Raw genomic sequence first — 18,017 nt, 5'->3', positions numbered from 1 at the left:
TATTTGATTGTGTTTATCTGCAGTTAGTTACACGAATTCAGATATGAGATGAAATCGGAAAGAGATGAAATCGTTTAGGGATGAACGGGTTTAAGAGTTTTTAAGAGTTTTTTAAGAGTTTTAAGAGTTTTTAAGAGTTTTAGCCAAATGTTTTATAAGATAGTATAGATAGATATAGATTAATTTTGGTTTAATAATATAATTTTTTTATAAAGATAATAATTAAACATTCTGTTATAAATCAATGATCATCTTAATTATATTTTATATTTTCTAAATATTATCTTATATTTGATTATGTTTATCAGCAGTTATTTATACGAATTTAAAAATAAAGTTTTAATAAGTTGTACTTATGCAAAATTATTTGTAATCTTAAATTTTAATTAATATGCATCAATAAACAATATTTCATGCATAAAAAATGGTTTTTAAGAGTTTTTGTCAAATTCCTTATAATATAGTATAGATAATAATTAAATTTTCTGTTATAAATCAATGATTATTCTAATTATTTTTAGATTTTTTATATTTAAAATTAGATGTTTATCTTGTATTTGATTATGTTTATCTGCAGTTAGTTACACGAATTCAAATATTGAGATTTAATAAGTTGTACTTACGCACAGTCTATTTGTAATTTTGAGTTGTAAATAATATGCATTAATAAACAGTATTTTACACATAAAAAGTGGTTTTTAAAAGTTTTTGTCAAATGCTTTATAATATAGTATAGATTATTTGTTTTTAAGAAAGCAATAACGATTTTATTTTTGAATAAAATATAAATTCGAAGATATCATACAAATTTGAAAAAATATATCAATGTTAATATCAAATCAACTATTTAAAAGTTCTAATTTTTTATGTAACTTCATTAATTTTTTTTATTTATTATAATTTAATTTAAGTTTAATAATGAAATAATTTATTTTGGGTTTAATATTATAAATTTTATAAAGATAATAATTAAGTATTCTGTTAGAATTCAATGATTATCCTAATTATATTTTAGATTTTTTATATTTAAAATAAGATGTTTATCCTGTATTTGATTATGTTTATTTGCAGTTAGTTACACGAATTTAGATATGGAGCTTTAGTAAGTTGTACTTACGCACAATCTACTTGTAATCTTAAGTTTTAAGTAATATACATTAATAAACAGTACTTTACGCATAAAAATTGGTTTTTAAAAGTTTTTGTCAAATGCTTTATAATATAGTATAAATAAGATGTAATTTTATTCATAGATTATTATATAAAATTTAATACATATATATTATAAAATTATAAAAAATTATAAATATAATTAATTAATTTTCACTTTTCTATATTAATTTAATTTGTTAATTTATATATTTTTGTTAACATATTTGAAAAGAAATTAGAACATAAACATTATTGTATATATTATAATTAAAAAATGTAAAATTACACAAACATTCGTCTTTATAGAAAAGTAACACAAACAAATAATAATATAAATCACATGTTATCTCGATTCAACCAAATACGTTCAACCAAGTCGGAACAGGATTAATGATGAACTTCATTTGAGCACATCTCAAAGTTTCTTTCAAGATTAAATCATTATTAATTTATATGAAGTTTTTAAAAAAAAAAGTGTATTGAAATGATAAACTTAGAGAATATTGTAATAATATAATTTACGTTGAAATCTCTAAAATAGAGAATTTGTTAAAGTTAAATGCAATTCTTTTTAGTGATTTTAATTTTAATTTATCTAATATAAAGAAATCATAAATAATTTATTATAAATGCTCTAATAGCTTAGATAATCTTGATTTTTTATTATAAACATAATTTTTTTATATTTCGAAAATTAAATAGATTTAATATAATCTTTACTAAAAAAACATATTTTTATGAAATATAAGTAAGGGGTTGTTTGTTTACTTCTTAATAGTTTCATTAAGAAGCAAACTATGAATCGTTAAGAGTTGAATCTTATTCAGCAAAAAAAAAGTCTGCCTCTAGTTCCAAAACCATCTGAATGATTTTGTATTATGAGTTTTTCTTAACCATTCAATACCTTAATTTTGTTATAAATAATTACCAAATAATTATATTTCATTTTATATTATATTATAAAAACCTCTTAATTATTTTACGCTAAACCATTAATCAACTTTCGATCAACCTGACAAAGAAATGGTAGATGGGAAAGTAGCATAGAAAAATGAAATGGTGAGGTATACTTTCAAGTAGGAGAGAGAAGAACAAGTGAGCCCTTTTGTGATTTGTTGCGTGGCCATTCACAAAGCTTTCCTTCACCATCACCCTCCTCCTTCCCCTCCTCCTCAAACCCTTGTCACAGAGGAGGTCTACCTTTGTTTTTTTGTTCAATTTATTATTATTGTACTATTATTGCATACCCATCTCTATAATCTCTCTGTTGTATATCTACGCTGATTTCTTGAACGAAGAAACCACATTCAGGATTTCGCCATAATTTCGCAACCAGGAGTCTTCATCGGGAGACGAAAACCTTACATGATTTGACTCAGTTCCTGTGTTTTTTAGTTACTCGGTTAGTCTTTGAAATTTCCCTATCTGTTTGCATCTATTACGTGAAATAATTTCCTCGCTCTACTTTAAATTTTATATCGAATGCTTTGTTTAATTTTGAAATTCAGATCTGTGGTTGTCATGGGTTTTTGGTTCGGAAAATCGGTCGACGAACTCAGTCTAATCTCATAAGAATCTTGCTTTTTGAATAAATTCATTCAATTGCGTTGTATTTGAGATTCCCCTTTTTGATGGATTTATATTCTCCTTATTTGCTAATTTGGTGTTCTATTACCATCTACGTATAATCAACTGATTCTCTTTGAACCAGTCTCAAATGTCAATGTGAATTTTTAAACAACTACCATTGGCAGGTGTGGATACGGGTATCAATACCTTGCGTTTTGGCTCAATCTTACAGCCTGCTTTCTTTTAGGCAAGTTCAATTCTGATTCTTGCTTGTATCGATAAGGCACTAATTTGGTTACTAATTGTTGCTAATCTAAATCTTTCCATTTGGAATGATTTTGGATCTCCTCTTGAAATGGGGTAACAAGAGTACTTGTTTTAGCCATAAGTAATGCTGCCTCAAGTATAATCCAGATACATCCTACAGCGGAACTCTAATATGGCTCGCACAAATCTCATAACCGAACCCTGACTTATAAGCAGACTACTTCTATTTCATATTCATGTGTTACCTCAATAGTGATGGTTTATTACCGATATGGCATGCAACTTGCAGGCCAAATATTTTTTTCCCTTCCTTCTCATGACTGATGTAAAGATTTTCATCTCAAGGTGGAATATTTCATAATAATTGTGACATCTCCCTTTTCGGCTAACCTTCCAACCAAATGCTTCCATCTTGAGATATTCCATAAATAACTGATTTTTCCCCGTTTTGGCGAAGTTACCTAGTTTCCCCCTAGTGTCCCCTTTTGGTCCACAAAGTTACTTCAATTTGAAAACCAAGAATTCACGTAAAATACCTTTCCATTATTTTTTCATTGTATTAGGGTATTTACCTTTTTGAGATTCTTCAAGAAATTTTGGGGAAGTTTATCTTGAAGATATTAGTAAAACAATCTGGTTTCAAAGAGCACCTGAGTACGAAAATTGTTACAGATATTACTGTATTTGTGTTACCTTTGGTACCATCGGTATTCCATGTCTTAAAATATTAATTTAATTTTCATGAAAAGCCAGGCTTGAAACTATCCATGCTATGGAGCGTTGGACTCATGCTTTTCCTACTGCAATTGTATTATGGGATCAGAAAATTCTGGTCCATTTTTATCATGGTTTGACTTTTCATATGATCGTTGCTTTTCCTACTGCAAAGGGAATTCGAATCATATCATTGATCGCATTGATTCTATGTCATAATGCGTTAAATATGTATCCTAGATTCCTAGTTTAAGTAGTCTGTTCCTGACTCTGGCTTACACGGCAATATTTCTCTTTGCTGATTAATTGTTGATTGTGTATATTTCAGGTGGCTTTAGCCAAACTTGTATTTATATTCCCCTTTGGGTTTTTGCATATCTTAACAATTTTATTTAATAAGGTCTACTTGTTCTTAGAATTACTAACTTGGTTGTTTAGTTGGTGTGTGAGACCAATGACTTACTGAGTTTCACAGGAAATATTGATTAGTGGTTGTGTAATTCTTAAGCTAAAAACTGCCTTTTGAAACCATCAAATAGGCTTGACAAAGCCTCTTTTTAAGCTAAATAAAATGTGAAGTGAACTGTGGTTTGAATTCTTTGTATCTTTCACATGAAGGATAGAAATCAATTAATTCCAGTTAACTAGCTTATGAAAGCTTGTCTTGGATATTCTTATTGATTGAATATTTATTTATTTTGTTCAGTCAACCATCTTTTCGGATAAGATATGGAGGGATCAGGGCATGGTGGGAGCAGTGTGGAAATGTTCTTACGAAACTATAAGCTTGGGAAAACACTTGGTATTGGTTCATTTGGGAAGGTGAAAATTGCAGAGCATGCATTGACAGGACACAAAGTCGCTATAAAGATCCTCAATCGTCGCAAAATCAAAAACATGGAGATGGAAGAAAAAGGTAGGAACATTGTAAATTATAGTGATACCATAATTAGAGGGATTTGTTGAAAGTTTATATAAGTAGTTATTAGTTTCATATATATATATATGTGTGTGTGTGTGTGTGTGTATATATATATATCGGGTCGAAGTTGCATTAAAGTCATTGTTGGGTTCACACAAAAATACCACAATTAGATGGTTTTGTTGAAAGTTTATGTAAGTAGTTATTAGTTTCATATATTTTGGGTCGAAGTTGCCTTAATGTTAATGTCATGCATCTGGGTTCATACAAAGAAAAGAGTAAAAGGAGCACACATATATGCTCTGTGCAATCACATTTGAGACTGAAGCTGGACTATATGAATTCAGAAACAAGTATTCCTTAAGGTTACACTGCCATGGACATATATTTTAAACATGTTAAAATCAGAATTTTTGATCTTAACTGTTCGGAGATAGATTTTTACTAGGTGTAGGAGTCTTAAATATAACAGGCTTAGAATCACTTTACTATAGTGATTGGTTTGCTATGGCTCCAAGACTCTGGACCGATTTATATTTGTTTTCTTATTCATCTGCATGAAATGTTTGGATACTAATTATTAAGTCATGGTGTTACCAAATTCAGTGACTATTATGTTTTACTGCTCTAGTAATAGAAATTTAAGTAGCCTAGTAAGCAACTTGGGAAATGCAGATTTTACTTCTCTGAATCTGGGACTTACGTGTGTTCAGGTTCAGTCAATTTATTGTATATGTTTTTACATGAATACTATAACTCATTAATTCAGAGATCATTATTTTTCAACCAACTTCAAGTAGGTCATCTTCATATTTATATGCATATGCATTTCACATCTTTCGAGTGTAATGACAACTATCATTTTGGTGTAAGCTAACTTTTCTAAGTAACGTATGTCTACTAAGACTGATCATATGGCATATTGCTATTATTTGACACATCATAAGTATCTCTTAGTAGCAACTGGCAAAATTATAGGCATACATCGTTATCATGCAACTGATGCAGACATTATGGGTCCCCTTGGTTTTGCAGTTAGAAGAGAGATTAAGATATTAAGATTGTTTATGCATCCACATATTATCCGCCTCTATGAGGTCGTAGAGACACCATCAGATATTTATGTTGTCATGGAGTATGTGAAGTCCGGCGAGTTGTTTGATTACATTGTGGAGAAGGGTAGGTTGCATGAGGATGAAGCTCGCAATTTCTTCCAGCAGGTGAAAACATGTCTACCCAATTGCTACAATCGCTGGTGTTCATTTCGTCAGAAGTGGATAACGATATTTTTAATGGTTAATATAGACTTACACCAATGTCTTGAAGCAGATAATTTCTGGCGTGGAGTACTGCCACCGCAATATGGTGGTACACAGAGATCTTAAACCTGAGAACCTCCTGTTGGATGCCAAATGCAACGTCAAAATTGCAGATTTTGGTTTGAGCAATATCATGCGTGATGGTCATTTTTTGAAGACAAGTTGTGGGAGCCCAAACTATGCAGCCCCAGAGGTATCAATTGGCAATGATGAGTTTCACACAAATCATACTACTTTCGTTTTGTTTGCAAACTAAGACATTTCAGCAGCACCAAACATCGTCTCTGAGTTTCTCTTGCCTATATTATGCCTTTAAAATAGGTAATATCTGGGAAGCTGTATGCTGGACCGGAGGTAGATGTATGGAGCTGTGGCGTCATCTTGTATGCTCTTCTCTGTGGCACCCTTCCTTTCGACGATGAAAACATTCCTAACCTGTTCAAGAAAATTAAGGTACGTCATTTAAATATTATTTGCTTGATATATTGGCTAAGCATGCGACATGGACCACAACTATTATGTGTGGTTTAGTCTTCAGCATATCAAATGATGTGCATATATATGGGTCTTGTGAAACATCATTACTTGACCACTCATTGTTTTATTACATTCATCATTTGGTTGTAATTGTTGTTCAATATCACATTGATGCATATATCCATGTACACTGCTACCTTTTGTTTTAACTTTTTTTAGTATGATTTTTGCTCAAATTCTGGTTTCCCATTTCATTTTCTGTACTCATCCAAGATGCAAATATCAAGTTATATGTGTCTCCTTTGCAACCATCCTCGAGGTTGTTCCAAAGTCCTGGCTAATCTCCTCGTGTCGTGTACTTTCTGATGAAGGAGAATTGCTAGATGTAGCCTTGTAGTCTTTCTTTTGTTCTACTTGAAGACAGCAGATAGCTGTTTGCATAGCTCTTAGTATGCCCTTTCAATGATGAAGTACCTTAATTAGAATATGTTTTTCCGTTCCATCTTTCATGTTTATGTTTATGTGCGGTTTTGGACTTGAGACTCCCATTACACTAGGCATTGAATACTTGATACTTTAAAAGTGGTGATCTATCAATGTGTAAATTTGTTTCAATCTAAGGTCTTAAGATTGTGTTTGCCCTTTTGGGATGCCATTACTGAGTAGTGTCCAATGCCACAGGTTCTTCATATTTTATGGCATTGCTGTTCATTCATGATAAATTTGTATTACTTTTTTGCAATTATCTGAAATTCATTTCCATTAGAAAGAGGCCACTGACTGACGCTTAATCCTGAATGATGTTAATTTGTTCTTAAGGGTGGAATTTATACCCTTCCCAGCCATTTATCACCTGGTGCTAGAGATCTGATTCCAAGGTTACTCGTGGTTGACCCGATGAAGCGTATGACTATTCCTGAGATTCGTATGCACCCCTGGTTCCAAGCTCACCTGCCACGCTACTTAGCTGTCCCTCCACCAGATTCTATGCAGCAAGCAAGAAAGGTAAGAAATATTATGGCTTCTTTCGATCTGAACACATTGAGTGTTTGGGGTGATGGTTCACTTCATGCAGATATAAGGCCACTTGGCTGGATTCATAAGATGGAGCAACTTTTTTTTCTAATTGATATCTGCTGTCATGCAACCTTTCTTTCAAATTTAGAACTTTGAATCATAATTCTTTGACAAGAGGGTATGCCACAGCATTCAAATGGATGATTTTGGACTTGCATATGGTAGATAGAGTTGAAGGATTAGCTCTGCTTTCTTTTCTTTTATGATTGGAATGCGACAACATACCTGAAATATACCCTACAGTGCCAATGATAATTGCAAATATACAACAATTCAACAATATGTTGACACTAATAACGAACTCCAAATGTATGCTACATGGTACACATGCTTAACTATGTTGATGCTTTGATTTGTATGCTCCACTTTCTTCCATCATCTGCAATCTGTATACATAACAATGCACCTCTCCTCATGGTAATTAGAGTATTTTTTGCTGCAGACTGATGAAGATATTCTTACAGAGGTGGTTAAGATGGGGTTTGACAGGGATGGTCTTGTTGAGTCACTTCGCAATCGAGTGCAAAATGAGGTAATTACCTAAACTTTTTTTATGTACTTTTATGGATTTCAGGTTATGACATTGCTAAGTTTTGCCATATTTTCCAGGGTACTGTCGCATATTATTTGCTATTGGACAATAGGTTTCGTAACTCAAACAGTTATCTTGGAGCTGAATTCCAGAAACCTGTGGTAAGATTGTCTCTTGAAGTTGTTTGTTTTGGTTGTGATAATATCTGGCACCTCTTACATGAGGTTTAACCAATGAGGAAGTATCCTTGGATAACCCATCATCTATGAGAGTATTTCTCCAAATTGTGTGCTTCTACTAAGTTCCTTCCATGTAACCATGTCCATGCAGGAGGGGTACAATCGTATCAATTCAAATGAGGCTGCCGCTTCAGTTTTAGCACCACGCACAACCGGATACATGGATTATCAAGGAACAAATATGAGAAGCCAAGTCGAGAGGAAATGGGCTCTTGGGCTTCAGGTTATGTTGCCCGTTTCCTTATTCTTTTAATTGAATTATACTTGCTTTACTGTAATATCCATGTGTTGTCAGGGTACACAATAAGACACTGTCTGAGTATCATGTAAACGGTAAAAGGATCACGTTTTTTCTAATGACAAGGTTTTTAAGGGTTCATAAGACAAGGTTTTGACGTCTACTCCTTTGCCCATATTTTGTTAGTTAATAGTGTTCCTGGTCCATTTCATCAGTCTCGAGCCCATCCTCGTGAGATAATGACAGAAGTTCTAAAAGCTCTGCAAGAACTGAATGTGTGCTGGAAGAAGATAGGTCACTACAACATGAAATGTAGATGGAGTCCTGGACATCACGAAGGTATGGTAAATGACGGCATGCAGAGTAGTCATTACTTTGGAGATGAATCAAGCATAGTAGACGCTGACCCTGCCTCACCATCCCCCAATGTCGTCAAGTTTGAAGTCCAGGTAACATGGTTATCCAGTTATTCGCACCCTGATAAAAGATTGCCATAAAGGCTACTGATGGTGTTAGAACGTGTGTTCTTTCAGCTTTACAAAACTCGCGAGGAGAAGTATCTGCTTGATCTACAGAGGGTATATGGACCTCAATTTCTGTTTCTGGAACTTTCTGCTGCGTTCCTTGCTCAGCTTCGCGTCCTATAGAAGACTAGAATGAGCATAGCCTGAAATGAAGACTGGCTTTCTCCAGGAAATACCTTTGTGAAGAAAAGCTGGGCTGTATATACCAAGCGTCTCATTTAGGGTTCTATGTTATAATCTAGATACCGTATTTATAGGCGAATGTTATGAGCCTATCTTTTTTGCAACTCATCAGGAGTATGGGCTTTTACTTGGTAACTTCATTATTGTTGTCTTCTATGTTTTTGGTTCATAATAAGAGTAATTTGTAACCTACCCATGGATTCGCTTTGAACAAGTGTTTTGAAAAACACATGGTCGAGTTTAATGGTATGTTTGGCAAACTCCAAAATGATGCTTACTCAGATTAGTACAGAACCTATGAACACACAGGTGTGTTAATCGTTACTTCCTCTATTGTTGCTATTTTTAGAATTTTTTTATTGATATATTGGAGCATTAAAGGAGATGTCCAGAGCGTAAAATAGAGATTTTTAAAATAATGTCAGAAAATAATAACGATACGCTTTAAGTGATATAAAATTTGTTCAAGATGTTTAAATGATACATGACAATTCGTACTTGTCATCCTTTTAAGATGATGATGGCCAAAGTATATTGCAATTTGCGCATAGGATCTTCATTAGGATCCAAGGATTCAGATTAATGAAGTTACATTAACTGATCTCTACAATTGAAAACATTAAAAATCACTGCAGCCATAACATCAGAAGCCACGAATGCTGGAGAAAAATAGTTACAAAATCATTTTCATTACGGATGAACATTAGAAGACGGAAAAAATTACAGTACTCTATGGCCATCTTCGGACATGACATGCTGTTGAAACTAGAAAGAACTAAAACCCTGTAAAAGTTTGAAAGGAGATAGCTAATTAACATAGCAGATGGTTGGAAGATCAAGAGAGCTCCACAATGATAATTCTCCATCAATAATATTAGTTGTAGAAGAAATTACAGCTTCTTCTTCCACATCTTTCTTTGATTCTTCATCTGCTTTTTTATCCAATTCCTTAATGGTCCTTTGCATTTTGGACCTTTCTCTTGACTTGATGCCTCTTCCTAGTCCAAGCTTCAGCTTCAAGCATTCTGGTATGCCATTGAAAGCATAGAGAGAAGCTGAGTACTTGCGCTCGTATTTCATCCTCTTCATTGCTTCACTTATTGTTAATGGCTCGTCTCCTTCCGTGTTGTAAACCTCCTCCTGAAGTTCATGTGATGCTATTTCTTGAGCTATCTCAAATGGAGAAAAGTTACAAGATGATCCAAGTTCATCAATGAACCCGAAATCAATTACTCCCATATCACTACTCCCTTCTTCTTCGAATTCGTCTTCTTCCATTGCACCTTCATTGTTTGTATCATCACTTGAACATTGTGATGCCATATGATCATCATGATTATCTAAATTATCAGGTGCTATCAACTGATCAAAATCATCTTTAACAGGTAAAGATGATAAAGGATTCCGGTTGTCGTAATTATCATTGCTACTGGTTAACAAAATCTCATAGTTCTCAGGAATATACTCATCTGGGTCATTGAGAAAATCAGTAAAGATTGTATCTGGAAGCTCACCTATGTCATCTCTAAATTCCTCATGTTGCTTCTTGTCATCATGACAACCGGTGGTTAGCTGAGTGTGGTGAGATGAAGCAGCTGCTGCTGCTGCTAAAGAATTGTTCCTGGCTTTGAGCCTATGAAGAAGGAGGTTTGTGATTTTTGAAGGAAGTGCAGGTGTGGTTGAAGATGATTGGGAAGAAGGCCAGAAGTTGGTGCGAGTATTGGCTCCTCGTAGCAAGCAAGCAGCTTCATCATATGCTCTAGCTGCTTCCTCAGCTGTATCAAAGGTGCCTAGCCATACTCTAATCTTTTGTATGGTGTCCTTGATTTCTGCAACCCATCTGCCAGATGGCCGCTGGCGAACACCTACAAACCGCTTCCGAGCTCGTCGGGGTCCACCTAGTGCTGCAGCAGCTGCTGATTCCTTAACCATATCATCCCAAGTCATGTTCTCTTCAGGATGATCAGAGTTCCTCTCACTCATGATCCTTTCATGATCATTGGCCTGTTTTCTCTTCCTAGCCATTTCTCTATATTTGTAATGGTGCTTGGGTTTGGTTGCTATATCAGTTGGTGATATGTATCTTATAAATTCTGATGCATTTATATATATAGGCGTAGAAAGAGTAGATCTTGTCAAAATGAGAGCAACAGCTGAAAGGGTCTTGCTCTTGTACACACCTCTTTGTTATTTTCAATTTTATTTATTTATTTTCAGTGTTTGGCCTCTATTTAGAACCATTTGGAGGTTTATCTTTGATAGAGGGAGACAGAGTAAACTATTCAGTCATTATAATATTGGTTCTAAAAATATAGTTTGACCTAGCCCAACGAGTGTATGGTGCCTAGCTTCCCCTTTCATGCTCTCATTTAATAATCCATTTTCTTTGTTTAATAAGTAAAATGCAAGCATGAATAGCACGCCATGCTTGTTCTAATACTTTGTTCCATCTGTCTCAAAGTAAACGTAGTTAACTTTCTTTTCCAAATGCCTCAAAATAAAAGCATTGCTTTCCTTTTTGGTATTGTGTGAAATTATGTTTGTGCTAATAATTATTACAAGATATTGATCGCCTTGAATTACAACCATTAGCCTTTGACCTTTGTTGTTGTTGTCGTTGGGTATTTTAGAAATTTAACTACACAGCAAAAAGAGAATTATTAGAGTATGTTGTCAATCTCAATCATATATTACACTAATTCCAGACAGCTTATTTCATACAGGGTATACTGAAAAAACAACTGAAGGCCCCTTACTCTGAAACCAGCCAATCAATATTCAAATATCAAAACCTCCTACTTGTACTTAACTATGGGATCTAGCTAGTAATATTATAAGCTCATAGACAAAGAGAAGCATTGAAACCATCACCCACCTATAAAAAATTGCATCCTATTCATGCCAACACAAACAATTCTCAATTAAAAATTGGCTTATATACATGTAGGGTCATAAAGGTCATCTACGGTACTTGACATGGTAACCCCACAAATCAATTTAAGGAAACTTGCATCACAAAAGAGACAAGTGGAGCAGTTTACAAGATGAGTTACGTACTCATCTTTTTAACAATTATATATAATTCAAGTCTACTAAACTCCGTCCATGTACTCTTACATAGTTTGTCCCATAAGATGTGCAGTAAGTAGGATCAGCAAGCCAGGAAAGTATCTGATGAATACACCAGAGTTAAACTAGTTGGCACACGACTCTTGTTGTCATCGTACCATGTCTTATGGTGATTTCGTTAATCCATTATAGCATCGAAAGAGTAGAAGGGAAGTTTTTTTTAGGACAATTCAGTTACCACAATCGACAAACCGGATGTCTTATGAAGATGATTATATGTGATTTCTAACTAAAAGATTTAAAAAAAAATATTACATAGCATGTTTTCAGTATCAATGAACGGTTCTAAGGACCAAGGGTAAGGGCCAATAGACTTAACAATAGAAGAGACAAGAAGAAAGGTTTTAGATGCCAAATACATCAACCTCTTGAGTTGTTTCTTCTGATTTTAACTTCATCCTCTTGATATTTACCAAACCAATTTCCCTCTTTCTCTCAAATAATTGTGATATGCCTCTTCTCAGGCTGCCACATGGATGGATTGTTTGTTTTATAGTGGCAATTGGGGTTTAATGTCTGAGGTTTTAATTAGCTAGGTCAAATGACAAGCCATGAGTGATTAACTAGGGAGAAGACAATGTGAATGGGTATTGTTACTCCTCCACCTGGAACTGGTGTGTATATTTACTGAATCGATGAATTTTGGGATTCAATAGCTGATACTGAAAGCTAATACTAGATGATTTCAATCAGAAATTGGGGAACGACACCTTTATCTCATAGCATCATTTGTAGCACACATTTGTCAATAGAGAAGAGAAAAAGGACTCACAATATTGCATAGTTGCATTGATTTGGAGTGCTAACACTCTGGTGAATGTAGTTGCACAAAGGAGCTTCACCGATGAAAATGGGGAGACGGAAATTGCGGAAGATTGAAAACTGCTAGGAGAGAGATACTTGAAACCGAACTTTACATTTTGTTTCGAAACTGAATCAGGATTTATGAAGCATGGTAGTTCAGTGCTGATTGAATCCATGAGTTACAGAAAAGATAGATTGTGTCGAATCCTGATTGAAGCTAGTAGTGTCTTAACCTCCATCGTTGTGAATAAATCGACGACCACCACCTCCGGCGGCTCTACAAACAATCCAACCGGAAAAAATTCTCATTTGTGTTCATAGAAATAAAAAATAAAAAATATTACCCGAAAAGGTTTAAACATTTATACCCTTTTCATTAATTATTATTATTTTCAAAAAAACTTATTGTGATATTGTAAATCTATAATCTATACTATAGTATAAAATATTTGACAAAAAATTTTAAAAACAATTTTTTATGCATGAAATACTGTATATTGATGCATCTTACTTAAAATTCAAGATTACAATCAAATTATGTATAAATACAACTTATTAAAACTTTATGTTTGAATTTGGTGAATCTTGTGATAGTTGTAAGTCAGATAATGAATGTTGCTTTATTTGTGCCAATTGTTGAAAACCGATGGTAGGGGATATGTAATGATGGATGTTTGTTTTATCATTAATTGAAATGAAGTCGATTTTTAAGTTGATTATAGATGGTGATTTAAGGTCTTTTATAGTTTTGTTTCAACTTACATAGAACAAGATCAAGGTTACGTTTTTACTTGTTACGTAATAGAGAGTAAATTACAAATTTCATTCCATGGTTATCGAAAATTTTGGATTGGGTCCCTCAAACAAATTAATTACATATACTGTCACCATGGTTTCATTTTTATTATGAATTGGATCCCTTACCCCAACTCTAATAACAAGTGCTCTCTTAAATTAGGGCTAATAATGTCTTTTTATAATTTTCATTTATTTTCTGTTTTAAAATTATACATATTATATTTAATAATTTATAGTACGTATATACACACACATATATATATATATATATACACACACACTAGAAGGGTATTCGTGCAATACATCAAGACACATCCCGATTTCAACGTTTCGTTTTATTTTTTATCTATGTCGATATAATACGGTTTTATCTGGTTTTGTGAAAACGATAATATTTTTATTTTTTAATAAAATATCATAAAAAATTGAAAAAACTATAATCGATATTAATATCAAATTAACCATTTAAAAATTCTTCTTTTGTGTAATTTCTTTAATTCAAATTTTTTGTTATAATTTAATTTAACGTAATGAAGTAAATTAATTTAGGTTTAATAATATAAGTTTTTACAAAGATAATAATCAAGTATTCTGTTAGAACTCAATGATTATCCTAATTATACTTTAGATTTTTTATATTTAAAATGAGATGTTCATTCTATATTTACATATAGCTTTAATAAGTTGTATTTACACACAATATAGTAATATACATCATTAAACAGTACTTCGTGCATGAAAAATACAGCATTAAACAGTACTTCGTGCAATTTACTTGTAATCTTGAATTTTAAGTAATAGACATCATTAAACAGTACTTCGTGAACCAAACTCATATAAATGTAGTAACAAGGGAGATCCAATTAATGACTAGATTCATGAACCAAAACGAAATGATGTAATCCAAGTACAGATTGATGAGCAACAGAATCAAAGGATAAAATCCAAATAAACGAATTGTGCCTTCTCATCCAAATAGACATAGCCTAGATGTGAAGAAACCAAATGAAATCCACCAATAAATCAACCACAAGTTCTACTAAATCAAAACCAAAGCTAAAATAAGAGCCGTAAGATTAAAAAAAAAAACCTTAAAAAACAAACCCAACGGTATGTGTGTTCGTGTAAGGACAAGTTGAGAAGGGGGCGGTTAGGTGTTTGACGTTATGAAATTTTGGTTGGGATTGTAATGAAATAACCCATAAGTTGAGTAAACAAAGAAATTTTGTACATACTTAAAATTCATTAAAAGTGTGTTTATTAAAAATTTTGTACTTTGTAACTGAACACGTCTTCGGTCTAGCTATATCTTGAAAAGGCGTGTTACTTGGGTATGGGGTATGGGGGAAGGGATAAGTAGGGGAGGATCCATTTGATAGCATATGGTGGTAGAGGCCACTGCTTCATGACTCCAAATTGTATCTCAAATTATCTAAAACTTTGTTTCGATTTGATACAATCTAAGATTTTATCATCCTATCGTGGGCGGATTTGAGCAGGGAAAACGGGGACATATTCTCTGATGAAATGCAACATCACTTTTAAGTAAATATGTCGTTTAGATTCCAAATCCATATTATAATATTAAAGTATCATACTCGTAAAATCATATTTATTTATTTTTTCTATTATCAAATTTCAGTCCAAAAGGCTCGTTTTTTACAAATCAGATTTAAGACTTTATTTAAGAAATTTCAGTCTCATAGTAAAACATCGTTTGGGGATGTAGCTCAAATGGTAGAGCGCTCGCTTTGCATGCGAGAGGCACGGGGTTCGATCCCCCGCATCTCCATTTTTCATTCATATTTATTTGTTTTTTAAATTATTATAATTCTCTGAAAAAAATCTAAATGAATATAAATAAACCTTTTGAAAATAGGTTTTTAAGATATAAATTGAAATAATACATTTTATTTTAATATAATTTACCTGAATAAAAACAAAAAACAAGACCTAATCCTATATTATACAATATATAAAATAGTTTGCAGTTGATGAAAGAAGGGATAAACAATTTTTTTTTCCCAGTACCTAAAACATAGATTTCAAACAATCGTTTCATTTGTGTTTCGAATAATGTAAACAGTCCAAAACACATCTAATGGAACAAACTGTATAAAACAATTAACAAAAAAGTCATATACATAGGGTTGGATCCCGATAAGAAATGTAAGAAGTCATCTTCATCCTTGGATGCACATTAGGATGATATGCACCAAACAATTATTTTTTTTATCTCATCTTAACTTTTTTTTCTCACACAATTCTTCGCATATATATATATATATATATATGACATACAAATTTACCACCTTATATATATCACGCTTGAAAACCCCGTATCTTCGTCCTGAAGGCGTGTAAAGCTTAACCCTTGAACTCGACGTCACGCTACGTCTGACGCTATTTTTAACCTTAGCTAAAAATAGATTGAATGGGTATATAAGACCCCACTAAAACCTTTCATAGATCCACCCCTAAAAGTTGTGATTCGAAATCTAAACCAACGATTGTTAAAGGAAAAGAGAAACATTCATCCTATTTATATTTATCAAAGTTACATCCAGGTCCTCGAATATTTCAGCAACAAACTTTGGTACCCTTGAAGAATGAAAATTGTCAACTCTAGTAGTCCTCAAATATTTTGCACTCTCAACCTTGAAAAATATAAAAATGAACCCAAGAAACCTCACAAGCTAAGATTGTTTACTTATACTAGAAGGGTACCATGCAATTTAACGAGATACATCTTGATTTTAATATTTCATTTTATTATTTATCTCAGTCGATATTATAGTATGGACTTATATGATTTTGAAAAAGCGATGGTGTTTTTATTTTTGAAAAAAATATAAACTTGAAGATATCATAAAAATTTGACAAAAATATATCGATATTAGTATCAAATTAACTATTTAAAATTTCTATTTTTGTGTAATTTTTTAATTCAATTTTTTTATTATAATTTAATTTAGGTTCAATACAAAAGTTATTTATATTTGGTTTAATAATATAATTTTCTTATAGAAATAATAAATAATTATTTTGTTATAACTCGATAATTATCCTAATTATATTTTAGATTTTTTATATTTTAAAATGAGATGTTTATTCTTTATTTGATTATGTTTATCCGCAGTTAGTTACACGAATTCAAACATGGAGCTTTAATAAGTTGTACTTATGCATAATTTACTTGTAATCTTGAATTGTAAGTAATATGCATCAATATACAGTATTTCATGCATAAAAAATGATTTTTAATAGTTTTTGTCAAATGCTTTATAATATAATATAGATATGTTTTTTAACAGATTCCATATATGGTTTTGAGAAAAAGAAAATTCAAATGAATGATAAACCACAAAAGGGTTGAGAATTATGGTTATTGTCATAAATAAGCTAAAAAGTCACCTTTGATCATTATTGTTTAAAACAACCAAGAAATTACATGTCAACATCGTAAGATACTTTTTCTTGCAGTGTCTCAAGCTACGGTATGTTTTTGCGTTATCACAAGTTGTGGTATGTCATTGCGTTGCTGCAAATTTGGCTTGGTTTTGTGCATCGACACATGTCCTTGTGGTGTGTCATATTATTTTTGCAATGGACTCGGTTTCTATTTGGCTGAGTCAAAAAATGTCAGAAACGACAAAAAAAATGTCTTGCAACGTTTACTTGAGATTTTTTTGGCTATTTTTTAATTATAATATAGTTATGTGTTTTAAACGGCTCCTTATTTTTTAATTATAATGTTTTAATAAAAAAATAATTTAAAAGTATATTATTATACTAGAAAATATTAAAAAATGCAATGCTATAATATTTTTTGTGACAAGTTTTAAATATATAATCATCAACTAAATATTTCTATCTAAACTGTGTTTATCCTAAAAGTAAATGAGTTTTCTTATCATTTTGTATTACACTTACATGTATAACAAATATAACTCAAAACTGTCAGTATGATAATTGAAAACTAATCGTTTTAATAATCATAATTGAAGAAAAAACCATTGTAACTACTGTTACACTTGTTTATTGGTCGGGTACATAAGCATTAACAAATGAAA

The 18,017-nt window shown here is 32.2% G+C and overlaps 2 protein-coding genes and 1 non-coding gene across 5 annotated transcripts; 2 read left to right on the top strand and 1 right to left on the bottom strand.

Annotated features, from left to right (window-relative positions):
• Window positions 1–2,250: 2,250 nt before the first annotated feature.
• Window positions 2,251–9,494, top strand: LOC112511366 (SNF1-related protein kinase catalytic subunit alpha KIN10-like). 3 transcript variants are annotated; one of them, XM_025116964.1, is made up of 12 exons: window positions 2,251–2,554; window positions 2,907–2,968; window positions 4,409–4,618; window positions 5,660–5,844; window positions 5,954–6,136; window positions 6,265–6,396; window positions 7,240–7,425; window positions 7,940–8,029; window positions 8,107–8,190; window positions 8,360–8,491; window positions 8,722–8,955; window positions 9,040–9,494. In XM_025116964.1, exons 3-12 carry the CDS (start codon window positions 4,432–4,434, stop codon window positions 9,151–9,153), a joined length of 1,527 nt encoding a protein of 508 aa, XP_024972732.1. In that variant the 5' UTR covers window positions 2,251–2,554; window positions 2,907–2,968; window positions 4,409–4,431; the 3' UTR covers window positions 9,154–9,494. The 3 variants fall into 3 exon arrangements, with proteins under 3 accessions (XP_024972732.1, XP_024972744.1, XP_024972738.1); XM_025116976.1 differs by lacking the exon at window positions 9,040–9,494 and having other exon boundaries at window positions 8,693–8,843; XM_025116970.1 differs by lacking the exon at window positions 2,907–2,968 and having other exon boundaries at window positions 2,298–2,554.
• A 469-nt stretch (window positions 9,495–9,963) lies between these two features.
• Window positions 9,964–11,238, bottom strand: LOC112512399 (ethylene-responsive transcription factor ERF118-like). Its single transcript, XM_025118380.1, has one exon. It carries the CDS (start codon window positions 11,236–11,238, stop codon window positions 10,021–10,023), a length of 1,218 nt encoding a protein of 405 aa, XP_024974148.1. The 3' UTR covers window positions 9,964–10,020.
• A 4,425-nt stretch (window positions 11,239–15,663) lies between these two features.
• On the top strand, window positions 15,664–15,736 carry TRNAA-UGC. The gene has a single exon. It is a non-coding gene; the product is annotated as a tRNA-Ala (tRNA).
• Window positions 15,737–18,017: the final 2,281 nt, after the last annotated feature.

This window comes from Cynara cardunculus, assembly GCF_001531365.2.
Source record: "Cynara cardunculus var. scolymus isolate 2C chromosome LG 1, CcrdV1, whole genome shotgun sequence".
NCBI lineage: Eukaryota > Viridiplantae > Streptophyta > Magnoliopsida > Asterales > Asteraceae > Cynara > Cynara cardunculus.
This window is presented reverse-complemented; position numbering and strand designations above follow the sequence as displayed.